Source organism: Bemisia tabaci, chromosome 6 (genome assembly GCF_918797505.1).
Source record: "Bemisia tabaci chromosome 6, PGI_BMITA_v3".
NCBI lineage: Eukaryota > Metazoa > Arthropoda > Insecta > Hemiptera > Aleyrodidae > Bemisia > Bemisia tabaci.
The window spans coordinates 2,928,060-2,945,744 of record NC_092798.1 but is presented as its reverse complement, the minus strand read 5'-3'; the positions used below and the strand labels follow the sequence as shown (position 1 = coordinate 2,945,744).

At 38.7% G+C, this 17,685-nt stretch overlaps 1 protein-coding gene across 1 annotated transcript; it reads right to left on the bottom strand.

Moving 5' to 3' along the window:
* Nucleotides 1-684: 684 nt before the first annotated feature.
* LOC109038432 (thiamine transporter 2) lies at nucleotides 685-17,276 on the bottom strand. Its single transcript, XM_072301185.1, has 10 exons — nucleotides 16,952-17,276; nucleotides 14,553-14,697; nucleotides 9,571-9,741; nucleotides 8,679-8,907; nucleotides 7,231-7,391; nucleotides 6,239-6,400; nucleotides 3,102-3,204; nucleotides 1,958-2,150; nucleotides 1,507-1,648; nucleotides 685-938 (listed from the first exon to the last, which is right to left on the bottom strand). Exons 2-10 carry the CDS (start codon nucleotides 14,676-14,678, stop codon nucleotides 840-842), a joined length of 1,386 nt encoding a protein of 461 aa, XP_072157286.1. The 5' UTR covers nucleotides 14,679-14,697; nucleotides 16,952-17,276; the 3' UTR covers nucleotides 685-839.
* Nucleotides 17,277-17,685: the final 409 nt, after the last annotated feature.

Below are 17,685 nucleotides of genomic sequence, written 5' to 3'. Positions count from 1 at the left end.
CTGCGATCGAATACCATGATTTTTATTTAATAGACCAAATATTTTTAATTTTCATAGCCTCAGTTTTTTGTAAAATATCTAATTTGCAGGGAGAACATACAACGTCAGTCTCCAGTTTTCGTGGTCCCATCTAGTCAGAGACACAATATCTATTTTTGAAGAAAAGAAAAAAAACTCGCCGAGAGCTATCTTGAATGCAAAATTAATCACAAAGATCATCACCCTCATTGTAATTGACGAACAACGTATCGGGGTATTTGATTAATTCAACTTTTTTTGGCGATGACTATCTTAGCGACTCATTAATACAGTATTTATCAGTCATCGGGAAGTGATAAAGACAAGTAAACTTCCTATGAGTAAAGGTTACAGGGTCCCTTAAATTATTATATTTAGTTTGCTACTTAAAAAATTGGTTCGAAAATGGTCTTATAGCTAGAGCGACTGCGCCTTCCTTATACAAAAGCCTCTGTGGCGCTGAACTGCGGTCTAAAATTGAATGTTTTCAAACGTGTGTTATTCTCCGTCACTCAATGTTAAATGAGGTAAATCGGATCAGACACCCCAATTATTCTGCAAAAATTTCAAATACTTGCACTTAAATGATGTGATTTTCCTCAGGGCAGGAAGAAGAAATATACGAAATTATTGAAAATGTTTCAGAAAATTAAATTGATTTAACACCAAGTAAAAAACAATTTTTAATGAAAAATATTATGTACAAATATCAACAGATTGTTATTTACAACTAATAAATAGGTTGAAAGGGATCCTACTATTTTTGCAAACATGAAGGATCTCCAAAATCGAGAGTATGAAGTGGAAGTCATCATTGTAAGTCATGTGTTAAATTGTACATTCCTTCGTGAAGAGGTTTGGATATTCTTCATCAAATAGTACAAGCCGATGACCAAGAAATATCCAGCGCAAAATTCGAACTGAAAAAAAATATATTTGTCATTCGGTTATTCAAATTATCATCAAATTAACAAAATTATCATCAACCGCGAATTATCATCAATCCATACGCAGAGTATTTACCTACATAATTTTGAGGCATGCCAATCGGTAACATAGGTAGTGTTGAGAAAAAAGGACGTGATATGTATCTAGAAATTCCCAACCTGTCTATGAAATATTCTATCAAAATTTCATCAGTAAATAAATGTCTGCGTATCACAGAGACATGACGTCACTTTGGCTGACATATTCGATCATAAAACTGTGCCCTTTTGCTTTGTAATTTTTTAATAAATATACAAACTTAAGAGAGAATCACCAAGAGTCAACGTTGTGCTCAGGAACTGTGAAGTCACAGAAAATACAAATATTTTGAGCTAAAAGATTTGTAGATAGAAAATGTTCATCTTGGTCAGTTTCCTTGTGTACTGGCAAATAACATTCGTTTCATAAAAAACCTAGCAGGAATTTAAAGCAAGCAGTGCTGAAACGTCAAAAAGAAAACACTTTTCAACCGCATTTTATGAATGAAAATAAAAAGCGCACCTGTCTTTTGATGTTGAATGTAAAGAAAGTATCCTCGACAATGATCACAGTCCAAAATGTTGTAACAGCTAAGTTAACGAACATGATGAATCCAAAAACTAAACCATAGCAAGATTCTTTGATTTGTTTTGCAATCTCGAACCTAAGAGGAAAGAAAGTTTTGAGATGTTATTGGTTATGGTATGCAGGGGAAATTTGTTTCAATGCATATAAATTTATTTTTAACAAAAAGGGGAACTCTTTTGGTGGGAGGAGGGAGAGGATTAATTTTACATCATGTACAACAACTGAACGTATAAAAGTGCATTAAATAGACAGGAAATATGCGCATAGGATATGCTTGCTTCAGCTTCTTACTTCCTTTGCTAATCATTCATTTGAACATCCTTTCAACATAAATACGTCCAATCTCCTTTTAGAACAAGAGAATTTGAAATCATAGAGTTCTTACTCTGCAACTGTGAGCATAGTGTGATACGTCAATGTGAGGATAATATGACAAACGTAGAGAAGGTATATGTTCTTCAGTTGGCTCGTCAATAAGACAACGGCTCCTAAGCTTATGGACCCGATAGCCAAGAGTGCATTGCTGTGGTTGGTCCATTCAACATTCAGCTGACCCACTTTATAGGAGGCTACAGCACCTAAAAATACAAAAGTTGCTTTCAGTTCTTAAAAATAAAACGGAAAAACTGCACGATAAAAATAAATAATTACAATAGGTATTTCTCGATTCAGAGGACTGAACTTTTGGTTCCGCGAACCGACCTACATGGTTGACAGAACCAAAGTTAAGTTCGGTGAGCGAAGGTTCAGTTTTATTAATCAATCGTTGATGAAAATTTGTGTCAGAGAAGATTCAGAAGAAAAGATGAAGAGATTGACAAATTGGAAGCTATCTTCAGCACCATTACAAAATAACAAGTTTTAAAAATTGCATGTTACATTGTTGGCGAAGGCAAAAAAAAGTTGTTTCACATAGGTGTTAAAAAAAAAGAGAGAGAAAAAAAAATTAAGTTGCTTTGACTCCAAGATACGGAATTAGGCTCACATTTTCAAAATTATAAAAACTTTCCAAAGTAATTTCCAAACGCAACCTAGCGTTATGCATACATTCGAGGATAAAACGCTCTCTAATTAAAGTTTTGCTAGCACGTATGATAGAGGCACAAAATACTGTGCATGTCATCAGAAGAAAACTAGAAGAAACTGGATGAATTCTTACTCAGAAATGCTTTTTTATTCTATTTGAATAAACCAACACTGATATTTGAGAGTCCATCTGTTTTGCTGAACACCTCCTTGATTCTAGCAAGGTACTTATACTCCTTTTTTAAACCGCTATTTAATTAGTTTAAGGTCAGAGGTAATCACTTTAGAAAAGAACACAGAGCCTTTCCTCGATTAAAATGATTGTCCTCTTATCTTATTTTCGCACTCCTTCAAAGCGTTCTAAAACTGGGTCGAGTCGATCGAAAAATTCACTTTTTGCTAAAGCGTGCTGCTGAACAAGGTGAATCGACAAGCGGATGGAGAGATAATTGCCGTAATAATGCTAACAAATCAGGAAATATATACTACCTTGCAGGACTTACTCAGTGCAGTGTAGACACAATCCACCACTCCGTTCATCGACTCCATATTCGGATAATTTTGCTCGATCGCCTCTTTCCAAATGAGCTGGCTGTAGTAGAGAACCTACCGAAAAGAGGAAAATTTAAAACACTTAAAAAAATTGACCAAAGTTTTTTGGACATTGGTGGGCTTGGAGGACAAGGCGCATAAGTGCAGTTTTTGAAAAAAAATGAGATATTAATGCTTTCCAGTAAAACTAGTCTAAATTATATGAAAAATTCCCTCCAAAATTCTAATTTTTCAGCATCAAAAAGTCAATTTGAACTCTTTTTTCGCCATAAAGGATCCATGAAATTTCGAAACTCCAAACACGTATTTCTTGAAATAGAAAAAATTGCACTTATGTTCTTAGCCTTTCAAGCCCAACAGTTGAGAGTGAACGTGTAAGAGCATATTGAGACCCAATCTCAAACTTCATAGAATGCATACAACTGCATTAAATAAAAGGTACAAAAGACAAAAATAAAATAATCAAAAATATACGATATCAACGACGTTTAAGGTAGGTGCGAACTGCGGATTTCGGTTAAAATATGAGAAATCAGCGATGTTTCATTCCGGTGTTTTGTACTTTTTGCCGAGGCAAATCATTGTCATCCTTAGAAAAATGTATTTCTAAACTTTTTTTAGTTTTACTCAAAGCTCCTGAAAACGGTGTCTTTCCCTGATGCTTATGAAAGGCGTCTGTAAAGTTGCCTCGACCACAATGTATACTTTGTGGGACCAAGTTAAGGTTAAAAACTGTTTAAGGAACGATTATGTATATGACTCTTTTAGCCCTCGATCCGCGTAAACCGTTGTATCTCAAACAGGTGTGTCCTAGAGGATGCGACTTGTTCAACGTGTAGGAGATAATTTGCCTAATCCTCAAAATAAAGGCGAATCTTTGGGTCATGGAAGAAGTATCGCCTTCGATGAAATGAGTGGGCAGAAAATTAGGCATTGAGCTTGGAACTAATATTATTCCAATTTGATCGCAATGAGCTGTGTCTGAACGAGAATTTTCAGTTCATACTTGAACACCCTCAGAGTTCGGCACGGAAAATGAATCCATCAAATGGTCTCAGCTCTGAAAGAGGACTAATTGATTAATCACATGATTAATGAGCAGTGGCCTGGCGTATGCTTTGCGATACTTCGATTGACCTGCCATTTAAATCTACGGAAAAGGATCAATCGACAAGGTGCTCGAAATTAACACCTTAATTATCAATTGTTTACCATCGAAAAGGATCGATAAACAAGCTGCTCGAAATTAACACCTTAATTGTCAATTCTTTACCATCGCCTCAAATGGGGAAGTATCGATAATTGGACTACATTTTGCAATTTGGAACTATAAATTCTAGCCCGGTTTAAAAACAACGTATGTGCCGTTAGTTTCCCTATGCATATAAGTGTTTTTCCAGAAGAGCCAGAATTTATAGTTCCAAATTGCAAAATGCAGTCCAATTGATCATTCACGTCTCGCCGTTGTTATCAAGTCGCTCAGAGTGCCTAACATGCGGACAAATGAACGGAACACAAAAACTGACCATTTAAACTGAGCTAAGTCTGGAAAATGAAATTAAATTAAAATTAAATTTGGTGTCAAGAAGCTTCCCTTTTAAATCAAGAATAAATTCACTTGACTCGGACAGGTTTATACTCGACACAAGCGACTTTCTTCCGCATGATGGCAATTTTTTTTCTAGATTCAAGAGGTGTGGGTCAGTTACGCTAGTCATAAAATCGTGTTTTGATAGGCTAAGCTTGTAAATTAGCTATACATCCTATGATGTTTCCGTACAACCTTACAATTGGCGAGATTCTGAGTTCAATATTACAGGAGAAATCGCCTGGCGAAAATCACAGATTTTTTTTTAGATATTATCCACCGCGTTAGTGTAAATGCAGTTTCTCTCACCTTAGACTCATCATTAAGAGATCATTAACTCGGATGAATTCTAGGCGGTGTGAACCACGGTGTGCATCACCACGGTATGGCGACATAAGGCGTGTTTTTTGAAGGGCGGTATCTCTGTTCATATTGGATATTTTTCAAATGTTCTTTTAAATGTATTCTATCTTGGTAGATCACGACTCGTATTCAAAGAAATAACGAGGATACTGGTTTATTTGATACTTTCAAGAGACACGAATATACAGTTGCGAGCTACGTCAAGCTGTTGTCACCAGCTGAAAATGCCTTCAACTGCTCATGATACTTCACCGCTGACATTAGAGTTAAAATATTTGTATCATAGATTTCTGTACAGAATCCTCCACTTTTCGAACATTTATGAAGTATATTGTTACGTCAAATTGTTGTCATCAGTCAAAAACGCCTTCAATCTCGCAAGACACTTCACCGCTCACACCAGAGTTAAAATATTTGTATCATAGATTTCTGTACAGAATCCTCCGCTTTTCGAACATTTATGAAGTATATTGTTACGTCAAATTGTTGTCACCAGTCAAAAACGCCTCCAGCCTTGCAAGATACTTCACCGCTCACACCAGAGTTAAAATATTTGTATCATAGATTTCTGTACAGAATCCTCCGCTTTACGAACATTTATGAAGTATATTGTTACGTCAAGCTGTTGTCACCAGCTGAAAATGCCTTCAACTGCGCATGATACGTCACCGCTCACACTAGAGTTAAAATATTTGTATCATAAATATGTTGACAGAATCCTCTACTCTTTGAATATTCATGAAGTATATGTATTGTCTCTTATTTAGTCGGAAAACCCTTTAAGGAAACTGATAGTATTATTTATATGTGACTAATTGGCAAATTGAAACAAACTCAACCGCCAGGCAAGACATTAAGGTGAGGCATCACAATTTTCCTCTCTCCTCTTTTAATCCAAAAGATATTTGAAAAAAAAAAAAAAAAAAAAAAAAAAAAAAAAAAAAAAAAAAAAAAAAAAAAAAAAAAAAAAATCCGGTAGAACCAATACTTTCATCGGGAAACACATTCAAATGAAATTATTCACACTTTTTTTCTTTTTTCTTTTTTTTTCTTTTACGAGTTCACCGTGAGCAAGTAACGTTTGTTGAGATGGCGGCAGCATAATATTCTTAATCAATTATTTTGGAGAGCACTGACCAAATTAAATCCAGCTCCACCTACACTCCACCAAAATGCCCACACAACGACTCTCTCGTTGCTGAACGATTCCTTGAAATCCGTCCATAAATATTTGATGACTTTTGAGGCAATGTGATCGTTGGTGCTGAGTGAGCTCTCGGATCCTTGGTCGGTTTTTATCTGTTTCAAAATACGAAAAACTAAGTCAAAATTATCAAACGAAGCAGCCGTTTATCTTGGAATAATGAGCATGGTACATGGTACAATGACGAAACTAAAAAAATATCACACGTCTCGATTAGGGAGTTTACAAAAATTCCGCTCTGACCTTCTTTATTACTTTTCCAGGCAACGAGTCAACTTTATTCCTTACAATTCTCACAGAGTATTCTTCAAACGGATGAGACAAAGCACAAAGTATGAGTGGATACAAGATTCCCAATTTAATAGAACTGAATATAAAAAATGACATAGATACGCATGAAGGAAAAAGAACAGTTGTATTATAACAAAGATCATTATGAATTGCAGATCCTACCGACTTTTCTACTAGTTATTAAAATGTAGCTTTTTTCGTGACATTTCTATCGGTCTCAGTAACAATGTCGTCAGTGGCGTGGCGTGCTTTTCCATGTATCGACGTATCTGCCGTTCAAACCTATGGAAAAGGATCGTGGACGGGGAGTTCGCGACGAACACCTCAATAATCGATTCTTTACCACAGCTTCAAATGGGGAAATATCGATAATCGACCACTCACGCCTCGCCACTAAATGTCGTCTCTGTCAGCATTGTTACTGAAACCGAAAGGACAGTCAAATAAAAAAATACAATATACCTGCAACTAGAAAAGTTACTAGGAACTATTGCTCATTATATGAGTGTTGTAAGGACAACAATTCTTTAATTTGCTCGTCACCATTTTCAAAACGATGATAATAAATCTATACATACAGTTTTTTGCGACATATATATATCATGAAAAGACATGCTGCGAAAACTTCACTCACAGGATGTGATAAAGTTTCTGCCTCAACGGTGAATACATCGATTGCACCGTATGATTGTGCTTGGCTCGGCTGTAGAACTTCAGCTTCAGTTTTTCGATGGAAGTAAAACGTGTGCTTCACCGATGGTAGAAGCAACGACACAAGGGTTGCTGTTGTCATACCTATTTAGAAAATCAAAATTAATATTTTATTGTGACTTTCCAAGGTAAAAGAACCGGCGTATCTGAAATACGTTCGTATCCAAAAAGTGCTCAGCAGTTTTCTAAGTAAGCGCTTTTTAAAGCTCCCCGAAGAAGATGAGCAATATTGAGATTCAAGAACTCGCTCACCAGCCACCAGCGGGCCGATTATTGAAATTTTGTGTTTTTCGGGCGGACATGGGTTCGGCGGCGATCGATTTTTGTGGGCTATGTCTTATCGCTGCTTAATCGTGCCTTTGACAGGTGGAATTCACGACAAGCTAAAGGCCCCTCTTGAGTTCCCGACAGTATGCCGTCTATTCCAAAGGCAAAGGCCAAAGGCAAAAGCAGCGATAAGACACAGCCGACCAATCACGTCACCATGTTCGCCAGGCGAACACGAAATTTCAATGATCGAGCCGCCTTACGCTAGAATTCAAGAGGCAGGTTGATTTTAAAAAAATCACTTCTTATCGACTGAGCAGTCGAAAAGACAGACTATAGCGCCGAAAAATTTATTACCTAAAAATAATAACATTTGTCCTAACTGCGACTTTCTACGTTCAATATTAACCGAGATATCAATCGTTTTCATCAATCAGTGTGACGCAGATTTGTACTGGTTGTTTAACGTGAAACTTAGATGAAAGCAAGGTGGAAGAAACCAAGAGTGTCACTACCACGGTGGATGATGGCAACAACCCGACTTTTCAAAGGCCGATATCTCAGTTAATATTGAACGTGGAAAGTCGCGGCTTAGATAAAACTTATTATTTTTAGCCAATCTACAATAATCTAGCATCAAAACACGATTCTGTGACCAGCACAACTGACCCCGTATTCTTAGGGAAACTTTATATGGCAACTTTAGCATAAGCAAAATTCCCGGAATTAAGAGACCGAACTTGAGTCTTAATTGAGACAATTACAACTTTGAGTCTTGATGAAAAGTCAACCTCGGATACAACTGATGTCGTTCACCAGGTTTTGAGTCTCCCTTTTTCAAATTCGTAAATTTTATCATAATACAGACTTGTAAAAGCAATCCCTATGAGAGAGGGCCAGGGATTTTGGACCGTTCTATTCTTCTGAAGTAAAAAATTCTCACCGAAAAAAGTTGCTTTCAAAAATTTTGAACAATCATTTTTTTTCATGGATCGCACCATGAAACATTTCTCGATACACCATCGGCTGGTCGCAAATTCTATCAAAAACCGAATCACGCTTTATGAGTCTGGAAAGTTGCAGATTGTTCATTTAAGGACATACCTGCTATGCTCATGTAGACGAGGGGTAATTTACTGGAGTTGGTACCGGCTTGGTGAAGAGTTACGAAAACCTGAGACGAAAAGCCGCTCAAGAATTTCCCAGACAGAACGGCGGCTCTCACGTAGCCCGTTATTTGGTTATAAGTCGTTTTGTCCTCAATTTTAGCGTACATGTAGGTGTAGAGAACGGAGTCGGACGAATAGAAAAACGCGAAGAACATTTGTTCGACCTAAAATTCAAACAACTTTGAAAAAGAACTAAATGATTAAAAATAATCCATGAAGTGAAGTATTAAAATCGTTAAAGTTTATTTAAAATAAAAATACGCGTACGTTTAACTCTTGCGTTTACGGCTTACGCTTTAATTCTTGGCCTGTTGATTTTTCATTCTAGATATCTACAAACACACAACTTAAAATTTACTGAACGTATGAGTAACAAATATTCTAAAAAATTGAAAACAAAAATGAGTAACGAAGATAAGACTTAAAATCCCTCCAGCAGAAGAAATTTTATCTCACAATAAATAACAATCAAGATAATCAGAATATCGACGAGGCATTCCTCTAAGACTAAGAAAATATTAAGGAAAAAATGTCAAGTTCACTCCTAAAAACATAATTTTAAATTAATATTAATCTATAATTATTTATATTTACCCCCAGAACCAAAGGAAATCAGCAAAAAAATTCGCCGATATACCGTGCTACTGTTTAGGGAGGGAGAACATGAGACAGCCGGTAACTACAAAGATTCCTCCAAGCTAAATGAGATAGCTGGTAAATTTCTGGATTCGCCTTAAGCTATGTAATATTGTCTCGTCAGAGAGGGGAAATATTTCACAGGGGGGGGGGGGGGGTTCGAATATGGAATTTAATGTGCTGATAATCACCTGGATCATTTGAAGGGACGGTCTCCCGATCAGAAGAACGTAAGTCATGACTCCCGCAACTCCATCAGCGATGACAATGGGCTTGTAGCGCAATAAATCCGTCACCAAAAACACAACGATAACGAGAACTAAACTGGCGTAAGTCGAGATCACCAGGATGTCTTGAACGACCTAAAGAACCGAGGAACACAGTCTAGAAAACTTTTAAAAATGTTGGGCTGCCTTCTGGTAAGTTCAGAAGAAGAGCACTGTGCAATGGTAAAACACTTTTTCTAAACACATTGAAAAAGTCGGTAGAAAAATCAATTAAAAAATCGGGTTTTCAGATCGGTTTTTGAAGAAAGAGCCTCCCAAAATTTCGCCCCTTTTTCGGTAATCGATTCGACCATCGAACCAAGGTTTAAGTGGAAGCTCATAATAACAGAAAACTCGGGAAAAAAGTTCAAGATGAGTACAGGAACCGTTTTCGAGTTACGGGTGGGCAAAGGGGTCAAACTCCGGCCTTATTCTTCGCTGTATTCTTGTTGAATTGATGTGTCTAAGGGGTTGATATCGTTGTTTACGCATGTATTAAACACCGGTTCTTACGTATTTCAAGAAGCAAAATCTAGTCTCAATGTTGATGAGTCGATATATCGATCGGTTAAATCGAATTTTTAAGATTCCTTAAAGTAAATCGACGATTTTTTGAGATTGACATTGTTCATTTTTGATTCATGGATGACTAAATGCATCTAACATGACTGTAGTACACCGAAGCCTACGTATTTTTTCTTATAGAATCGATTTTTAACTTTAACGAGTCGATATATCAATCGCTTCTATCGAATTTTTGCAATTTTTTTAGGAAAATCAATAATATATTAGTATTGTAATTGGTTAATCTCCATCCGGGAACAACCAAATTTTGGGTTTGGACTTTCCGGTCGAGTCGATTTCCAGTTCAGTCAAGTATTCGATTGGGGCACATTTCCGGTAAAGTAAAAATATAGATTTTCGATTTCCGGTCAAGTGAAATTTCGAATGGATAACGAGTCCCGTTGATTGTGGTTTCCGGTCGGTCAGATTTCCGATCGAATCAAATTTTCGGTCGAGTCGAAGTTTCGACAGGGACACGTTACCGATTGGAAACAGTTTCCAGTTGGGTTAATTTCCGGTCACGTCAGATACGGATGGATTACGGTCCCAGTGAATTGGAATTTTGGGATGGGTCAAATTTCTGGTTGTATCGAATTTCCAGTTGGGCCAAGTTTTCGATTGGAGCACATTTCCGGTCAGGCAGGGTTTACGGTTGTTGATTTCCGGTTAAGGAAAATTCGGCCGGACGATAGGTCGATTGATTTGAGTTTCCGGTGGGTAAGATCACCGGTTGAGTAAAGTTTTGGTTAGCATTGTTAGATCAGGTTTTCGGTCGAGTAGGATTTGTAGTAAATTTGAGTTTCCGGTTAATTTAAAGATTCAGTTAAGTGAATCAAGTGTCCCACTTAATTTATTGAACGATCCCAATTTTTTAATTGACGATTTGCGTTGTCCAGGAAGATCATCGATTTTTGAATTCAAGAATTCTGATGAATGCACCAGAAACAAAAAGAGGAACACACATGCTGATTAGAAGAGAGGGAACTGCATGTAAACTTAGATATGGAAATAAATATCTCTGAAATCTTTATCAGTGTATAAGTCGCAGGGAGTCAGCAATCGCCGGCAATTTGCAAGCTCCGTACATGTCAATTCGTCAAATTATAATTACGATAACATCGATATAGTAAAGATTTCTTTACGCCTTCAAATCCAGCGATACTCTCCGCTTTGCCGAGGAGTTCGTTTAGTTGCTTAACCAAACCTAACACAGATTATTGATGACATTTCACGGACTCGCGAATGTGCTAGCTGGCACCATGTATCCAAGAAGAAGGGGCTAACGTATGTTTGAATTCAAAGCATAATAATCCCTACTTCCAATCTCGTTTTTTCACTTTAAAACAATTTAATTTGTTGATTAAACACGAAGAGATTGCAATTTGCCGGCATATGCTAATTGCCTGCAACATATACACCTGAGAATGTTTGTGAGGAAATTAATGAGAAAAAAAATTACTGACTGAACAATCACAATCACTGCCTGTGCAAATGTTAATTAAACAATACTAAAGCACTTTATCGATGGTGAAAGTGCAGAAATGCGAATCGCGGAAAATACGATTTTCAAGGAGAGTAAAAAAACTGTCTGCATTCCTCTTAATTGTCGGTAGAAGGGTAAAAATTCTTGATAGCAAGAATAAGATGTTTTTTCAAACTCCATCAGCAGAATCAATAATTTCTCGAACTGTTAGAAAATACGGCAGAAATGCCGAGATTCGCATTTTTGGCACTAATATTCTACACTTCATCAGGAGATACGCATTTTTGCAATATGTGTTTAAAACTTGTTGGTGGTTTTGGATCATTTAAGGACTCAAAAAAGGGTTTCACACTTAAAATTCCTTATCAGATAAGATTTACTTGGTCATTGATTGTCCATCCATCCATGCTTGACGCTTGCCTAATGGACCAGTGGACAAAGTACCTTTTCTTCAAATTCGATTATTCACAGTTAATCAACGAAAGCTCATTTTATCCGTGCGAAACTTTTTAAATTAACAACCGCTTTTGAAAAAGTTCCGATCTTGTAAACGGCGACTCTTTCAGTTTCGCTTCAAAATACGATAACCGAACCAAGGGACTTAAAATAAACAATCTAATCCAGCCGCCTGCAGTTTCTTCTTTGAATTAAGACGTAGACACGAAAAACAATATTATTATATTTTCAAAATATTATTCCTCGGAGTTTTTCAAATATGCGGCTCGATTTAAAGCCCACAATTATGAACTTTTTGGTCAACATCATTCTACGAGGCCACTCAAAAAGGATACAGAAGAGCGCCTTCAAATCAATGCGTAAACTTAATGCGAAATTCTGATACCACAATTCGTGCGTCACGGCAGTCATCTTGCATACCCGGCCATTTGAAGGCGAATCATTGACTTCAGGCAACGGGGTACGAATAAAAGCACTGACAATCGATAAACTGCGGGCAGCGGGGCCGCCCACCTGAACCCTAAGGAGCCGTTCGCGGGGGTCAGCCCCCTGAACCCTAAGGAGCCGAACTCGGGGGTCAGCCCCAAGAACCCTAAGGAGCCGGACGCGGGGGTCAGCCCCCTGAACCCTAAGGAGCCGAACGCGGGGGTCAGCCCCCTGAACCCTGAGGAGCCGTTCGCGGGGGTCAGCCCCCTGAACCCTAAGGAGCCGAACTCGGGGGTCAGCCCCCTGAACCCTAAGGAGCCGAACTCGGGGGTCAGCCCCCTGAACCCTAAGGAGCCGAACGCGGGGGTCAGCCCCCTGAACCTTAAGGAGCCGAACGCGGGGGTCAGCCCCCTGAACCCTAAGGAGCCAAACGCGGGAGTCAGCCCCCTGAACCCTGAGGAGCCGTTCGCGGGGGTCAGCCCCCTGAACCCTAAGGAGCCGAACTCGGGGGTCAGCCCCCTGAACCCTAAGGAGCCGAACTCGGGGGTCAGCCCCCTGAACCCTAAGGAGCCGAACGCGGGGGTCAGCCCCCTGAACCCTGAGGAGCCGTTCGCGGGGGTCAGCCCCCTGAACCCTAAGGAGCCGAACTCGGGGGTCAGCCCCCTGAACCCTGAGGAGCCATTCGCGGGGGTCAGCCCCCCGAACCCTAAGGAGCCGAACTCGGGGGTCAGCCCCCTGAACCCTAAGGAGCCGAAAGCGGGGGTCAGCCCCCTGAACCCTAAGGAGCCGAACGCGGGGGTCAGCCCCCTGAATGCATTCCACAACTGCCTCGATTTTTCGTCACTGATTGTTCTGTTTTAATTTCAAGCTTTATGCTCGACTTTCTTCTCTCAGAAAAAATAAAATTCGAGCGGAGATTTTGAAACACCGTAATAGAGTTACAAGGTTTCGCACTATAGCCATCGATATGACGTTTTGCCTCAGGACAGCAGAAATGGTCTGCTGGGGTAAAAGGCCGTATGATCCTTCACACGTTGTCGAATTTCCGCTAATGAGATATTAATTTTCTTTAAAAAAAAAATATGTACCCAATTTTCGGGATTTTCCGCTGTGAAATGTTATTATTTTATTTTTCCCGTGTGTTTCTAGGATGTACTTCCGTGGATGTCAGCTGCCAAACCAGCCGGACACGCTATCGATTTTTCGCGGAAATATCATTCCTTCGTTGTGGTCGGTGATGGTGCGATGCATTGAATAGAGAATTTTCCAACGTTTTGGCCGGGTACATTTGATAATTTTATTTTTCTCATGTTTTGAGCATGTACTCACATGGATATTGGCAGTAAAATCAAATTGGCATGAAATGGTTTTCCCATTGGAAACTATTCTCTATTGTAGTTGAAAAATTTATGACCGTGTAAAGAACCAAGAATTTTGCGTGTTTCCCGCATAAAATTTGAATTTTTCACCCTATTTTTTTGCAATTGGATTGCATTTTGCAAAAAGGAACCACTAGCATTGCAATGATGCTAAAATTGTACAACTTCATCTTTTGCAATAAAATTGCGGAAATAGTGAAAAACTATGAAATTAAGATGGTAATTTTTGTCTTAAATTTACAGTTTTTAGCGAGTAAAATAGAAACTATCAATGGATAATCGGGTTTTTCCTCCAAGACAAAAGAAGTTGCACAATCTTAGCAACATTACAATGGTAGTGGTTACTTTTTGCAAAATGCAATTCAATTAAATCTTCCATGCCTGAAAATGTTAAGAAAAAAATACATTCAAGACTTTTCTAAAAGAGTAAATTATTGTTTCGAGGGAACTTTGGGAATACTCTTACGACTTTTTTTCCTTTTTTTGCGAGGGAGCGCGGGTAAAAGGCCCTTTTTAGGATTTCCTAACGTAAACAGAGCGCGTTTACCCCTCATGATGCGTACATCTTGCCCCATCGAAATCCAGTGTGTGGCACTTACTTGTTTTTCGGTGAGTCCGACATCGGGTCCGATCAAAAACTCAGCGATAAACGGCTCGACCGGTCTGAATTCTCGGGCCATCGCAAACGCACACACAAGTAAACAAATTTTCGCGTTCGAATCCATGCCTCACTTCTCCTGAAACCTGAAAAAAACCCACTCTTGTAGAAATACTGACAGAAATTTCTAATTTTCAACTGATAGAACGGGTGATGTAGAGAACCACGCTTTGAATGATTGAGAAATCCACGCTTGACGTGACGTGGTCACCACGTCTTTTCGGCGAATGAAAACATAGAGACGAGAGATAGGCGACAAAAATACTGGACGAAATTTTGTATGCGTAAATTATTTGGGCGATACTAGGAAACGTTTAAAAATAATTGATTTTTTCGGCAGAGCGCCAAATTGCGTTTTGTTGACACCTCTCTAAAACCGTATGCTGCTACCGAACTGATGGCTACCAGGATCGATTAAATGCACTGTTTGTACATATTTATGCTAAAAGGAGCTATGTTACACACAAACCCTATGCACATAGTTCCTTTTAGCATAAATATGTCCATTTTATGTCACGCACGTCATTTATACCGTCGGAGCATACATGATTTCTTATAGGGACGCAAACCAACGTTATGGCTTGAAATTTTCTTTGACTCTTGTTTTTCATCCCAGTTTCTCCCATGCAAATTCAAGCCACAAGTCGTCGCTCCTGTGACATAATGTGAGCTCTGTTTTACATATGAAGTTATGTTTTTTGGGGCTCATACGGAAATAGAGATACGCCCTTACGTCAGAGGAGCGACAAAGGAAGTTCATTTGAGGGGCTATGAGGACAAGGCGCATAAGTGCAGATTTTGAAAAATTGAGATATCAATGATTTCAAGGAAAACTAGTCTCAATGCATATTCTGTGAAAAATTCGCTCCCAAATTCCAATTTTTAAGTATCAAAAAGTCAGTTTTAATTTTCTTTCTGCCGTCAGGATTCATGTAATTTTGGAACTTCAAACACGTATCTCTCGAAATAGCAAAAATTGTACTTATGCGCCTTGTCCTCCAAGCCCCTCATTTGTTTTTTCTATACAGAGTACAATATTCACAGACATTACGAGATTCGTTTTTGTTCGTTGCTATTGACAGATGCCATTCAGCCACCTGACTTTGCAGTAAATTCACCCTGCAGCAGGGTATAGGAGCAACACTGCGAAAGATATTGCCACCTAATATTGCCAAGGATATTGCTATAGGCAGTGTTGGTTTATCAACGTTGATACACTTTTAGGGCAGTGCCACTCATGAGATTCAATACCTCATTGATATCAATATCGCTAGATAATGTTGACCGGTAAAAGTCATGCCAATGATTAAAACACAGTAGAAATTAACATTCAGGTCGATCAATAGCACCATCACTACATTTACAAATACTGACCTATATCAATACATCATAACCTCTGGCAAATCTGTTTAATGTTTTATGAGTATTGTTGCCCCAACGTTGCGTTGCTGCAACATCCCCTATCAATTCGACCGGAGATATTGAATCAACTTTGAGGCAATATCCATTTTCAGAGTGGATACCCATTCATTTGTCATTCGATTTACTAAAGTTTCCCCTTCACGTGTGCGATGGGTCACTGTCACAGAAGCATGTTTTGATGCTTGATTCTTGTAGATGAACTAAAATAATAGGATCTGTCCAAACAGCAATTGTTTCTATGAAAATGGGTTAGTTGCACCGGTCTTATATGGAAAATTCAACATAACAACTATTCGTGCTCCAGGGTAGTGCTGATTGCCTAAACGCAGAAGTGCAGGCGTTTTACAGGGTCAAAGAATTTATTCGGTTCAATCGATCGCTGCAATGACCTATGGCAACGAAGTGTGGCGACGGGTTAGTTGCGCTAGTCATGGGATCGTGTTTTGATGCTTGATTCTTGTAGATTATCTAAAAATAATAGGATCTGTCCAAACAGCAACTTTCTACGTTCAATACCAACCGAAATATCGCGTTTTCAAAAATTCGGTTTCTAAAGTCATCCACCGCGGTAGTGACACCCATGATTTCTTCCACCTTGCTTTGATCAATCAGTGAGAAACACATTTTCAATAGTTACTCAAAGTGAAACTCGGATGAGAGTAAGGGGGAAGAAACCAAGGGTATCATTACAGCGGTAGATGACGTCATCGAGTAATAATGAATGTAGAGAGTTGTTGTTCAGACAGATAGTATTTTTTTTTTGGCTGATCTGCAAGAATCAAGTATCAAAACACGATTCTGAGACCAGCGCAACTGACCCATTCGATGATAGTGATACAATCATTCGCCCATAGCTTGAGCACCATCCTCGACAGTCAATAGAGGCAAATAAAGAAACATTTCAATATTATCACTTACTTGCTAACAGGAAAAAAATTCTATTTGTATAAGCTTCATCGAACTAGCTTTGAGGATCTGTGAAGTCCGTTGATCCATCGGGAAACTGCTGCAGCTATCCACGTCTCGAGATCACTGATATATAAATTCAACTGACCCTACTTTATCTGTTATAGCGTTCAATAATTGTCCACATCTCCAGCCTCACAGGAGTTTATTTTTATGATGTAATTGCCCCTCAAGTTCCCTATCAAATAATTACTCCCGCTCAATCTCAAATGCCAACAATGATAAAACGGATACATACGAGAGAGAACTGGAAAAACTAATCTAGTGATCCATGTCTCGACTTCTCTGTACACGGAGAAAAAAACTTCGTGCGTGGGACCCGAAGTTTAGGGCATATGATCTCTGAAGTTTTCGGATTGAGCATCTGAGCACTTTAGGTCCAGCTGCTGAGGTTTGGATCACACATCTGAAATTTCAGTTCTTACATCTGAAGTACTTCGGTTTTCACATCTGGTTTACTTCAGATGTAAGAACTGAAGTTTCAGATGTGTGATCCGAACCTCGACAGCCAGACCTAAAATGTTCAGATGCTCAATCCGAAAACTTCAGAGACCCATATGACCTAAACTTCGGGTCCCACGCACAAGGTTTTTTTCTCCGAGCGTATATCGATTTGGTCACAAAGATATCTCAAAAATCGGCAGAGTCTATTTAGGTGACATTCTTTGCTGTCACGATTCTATTAA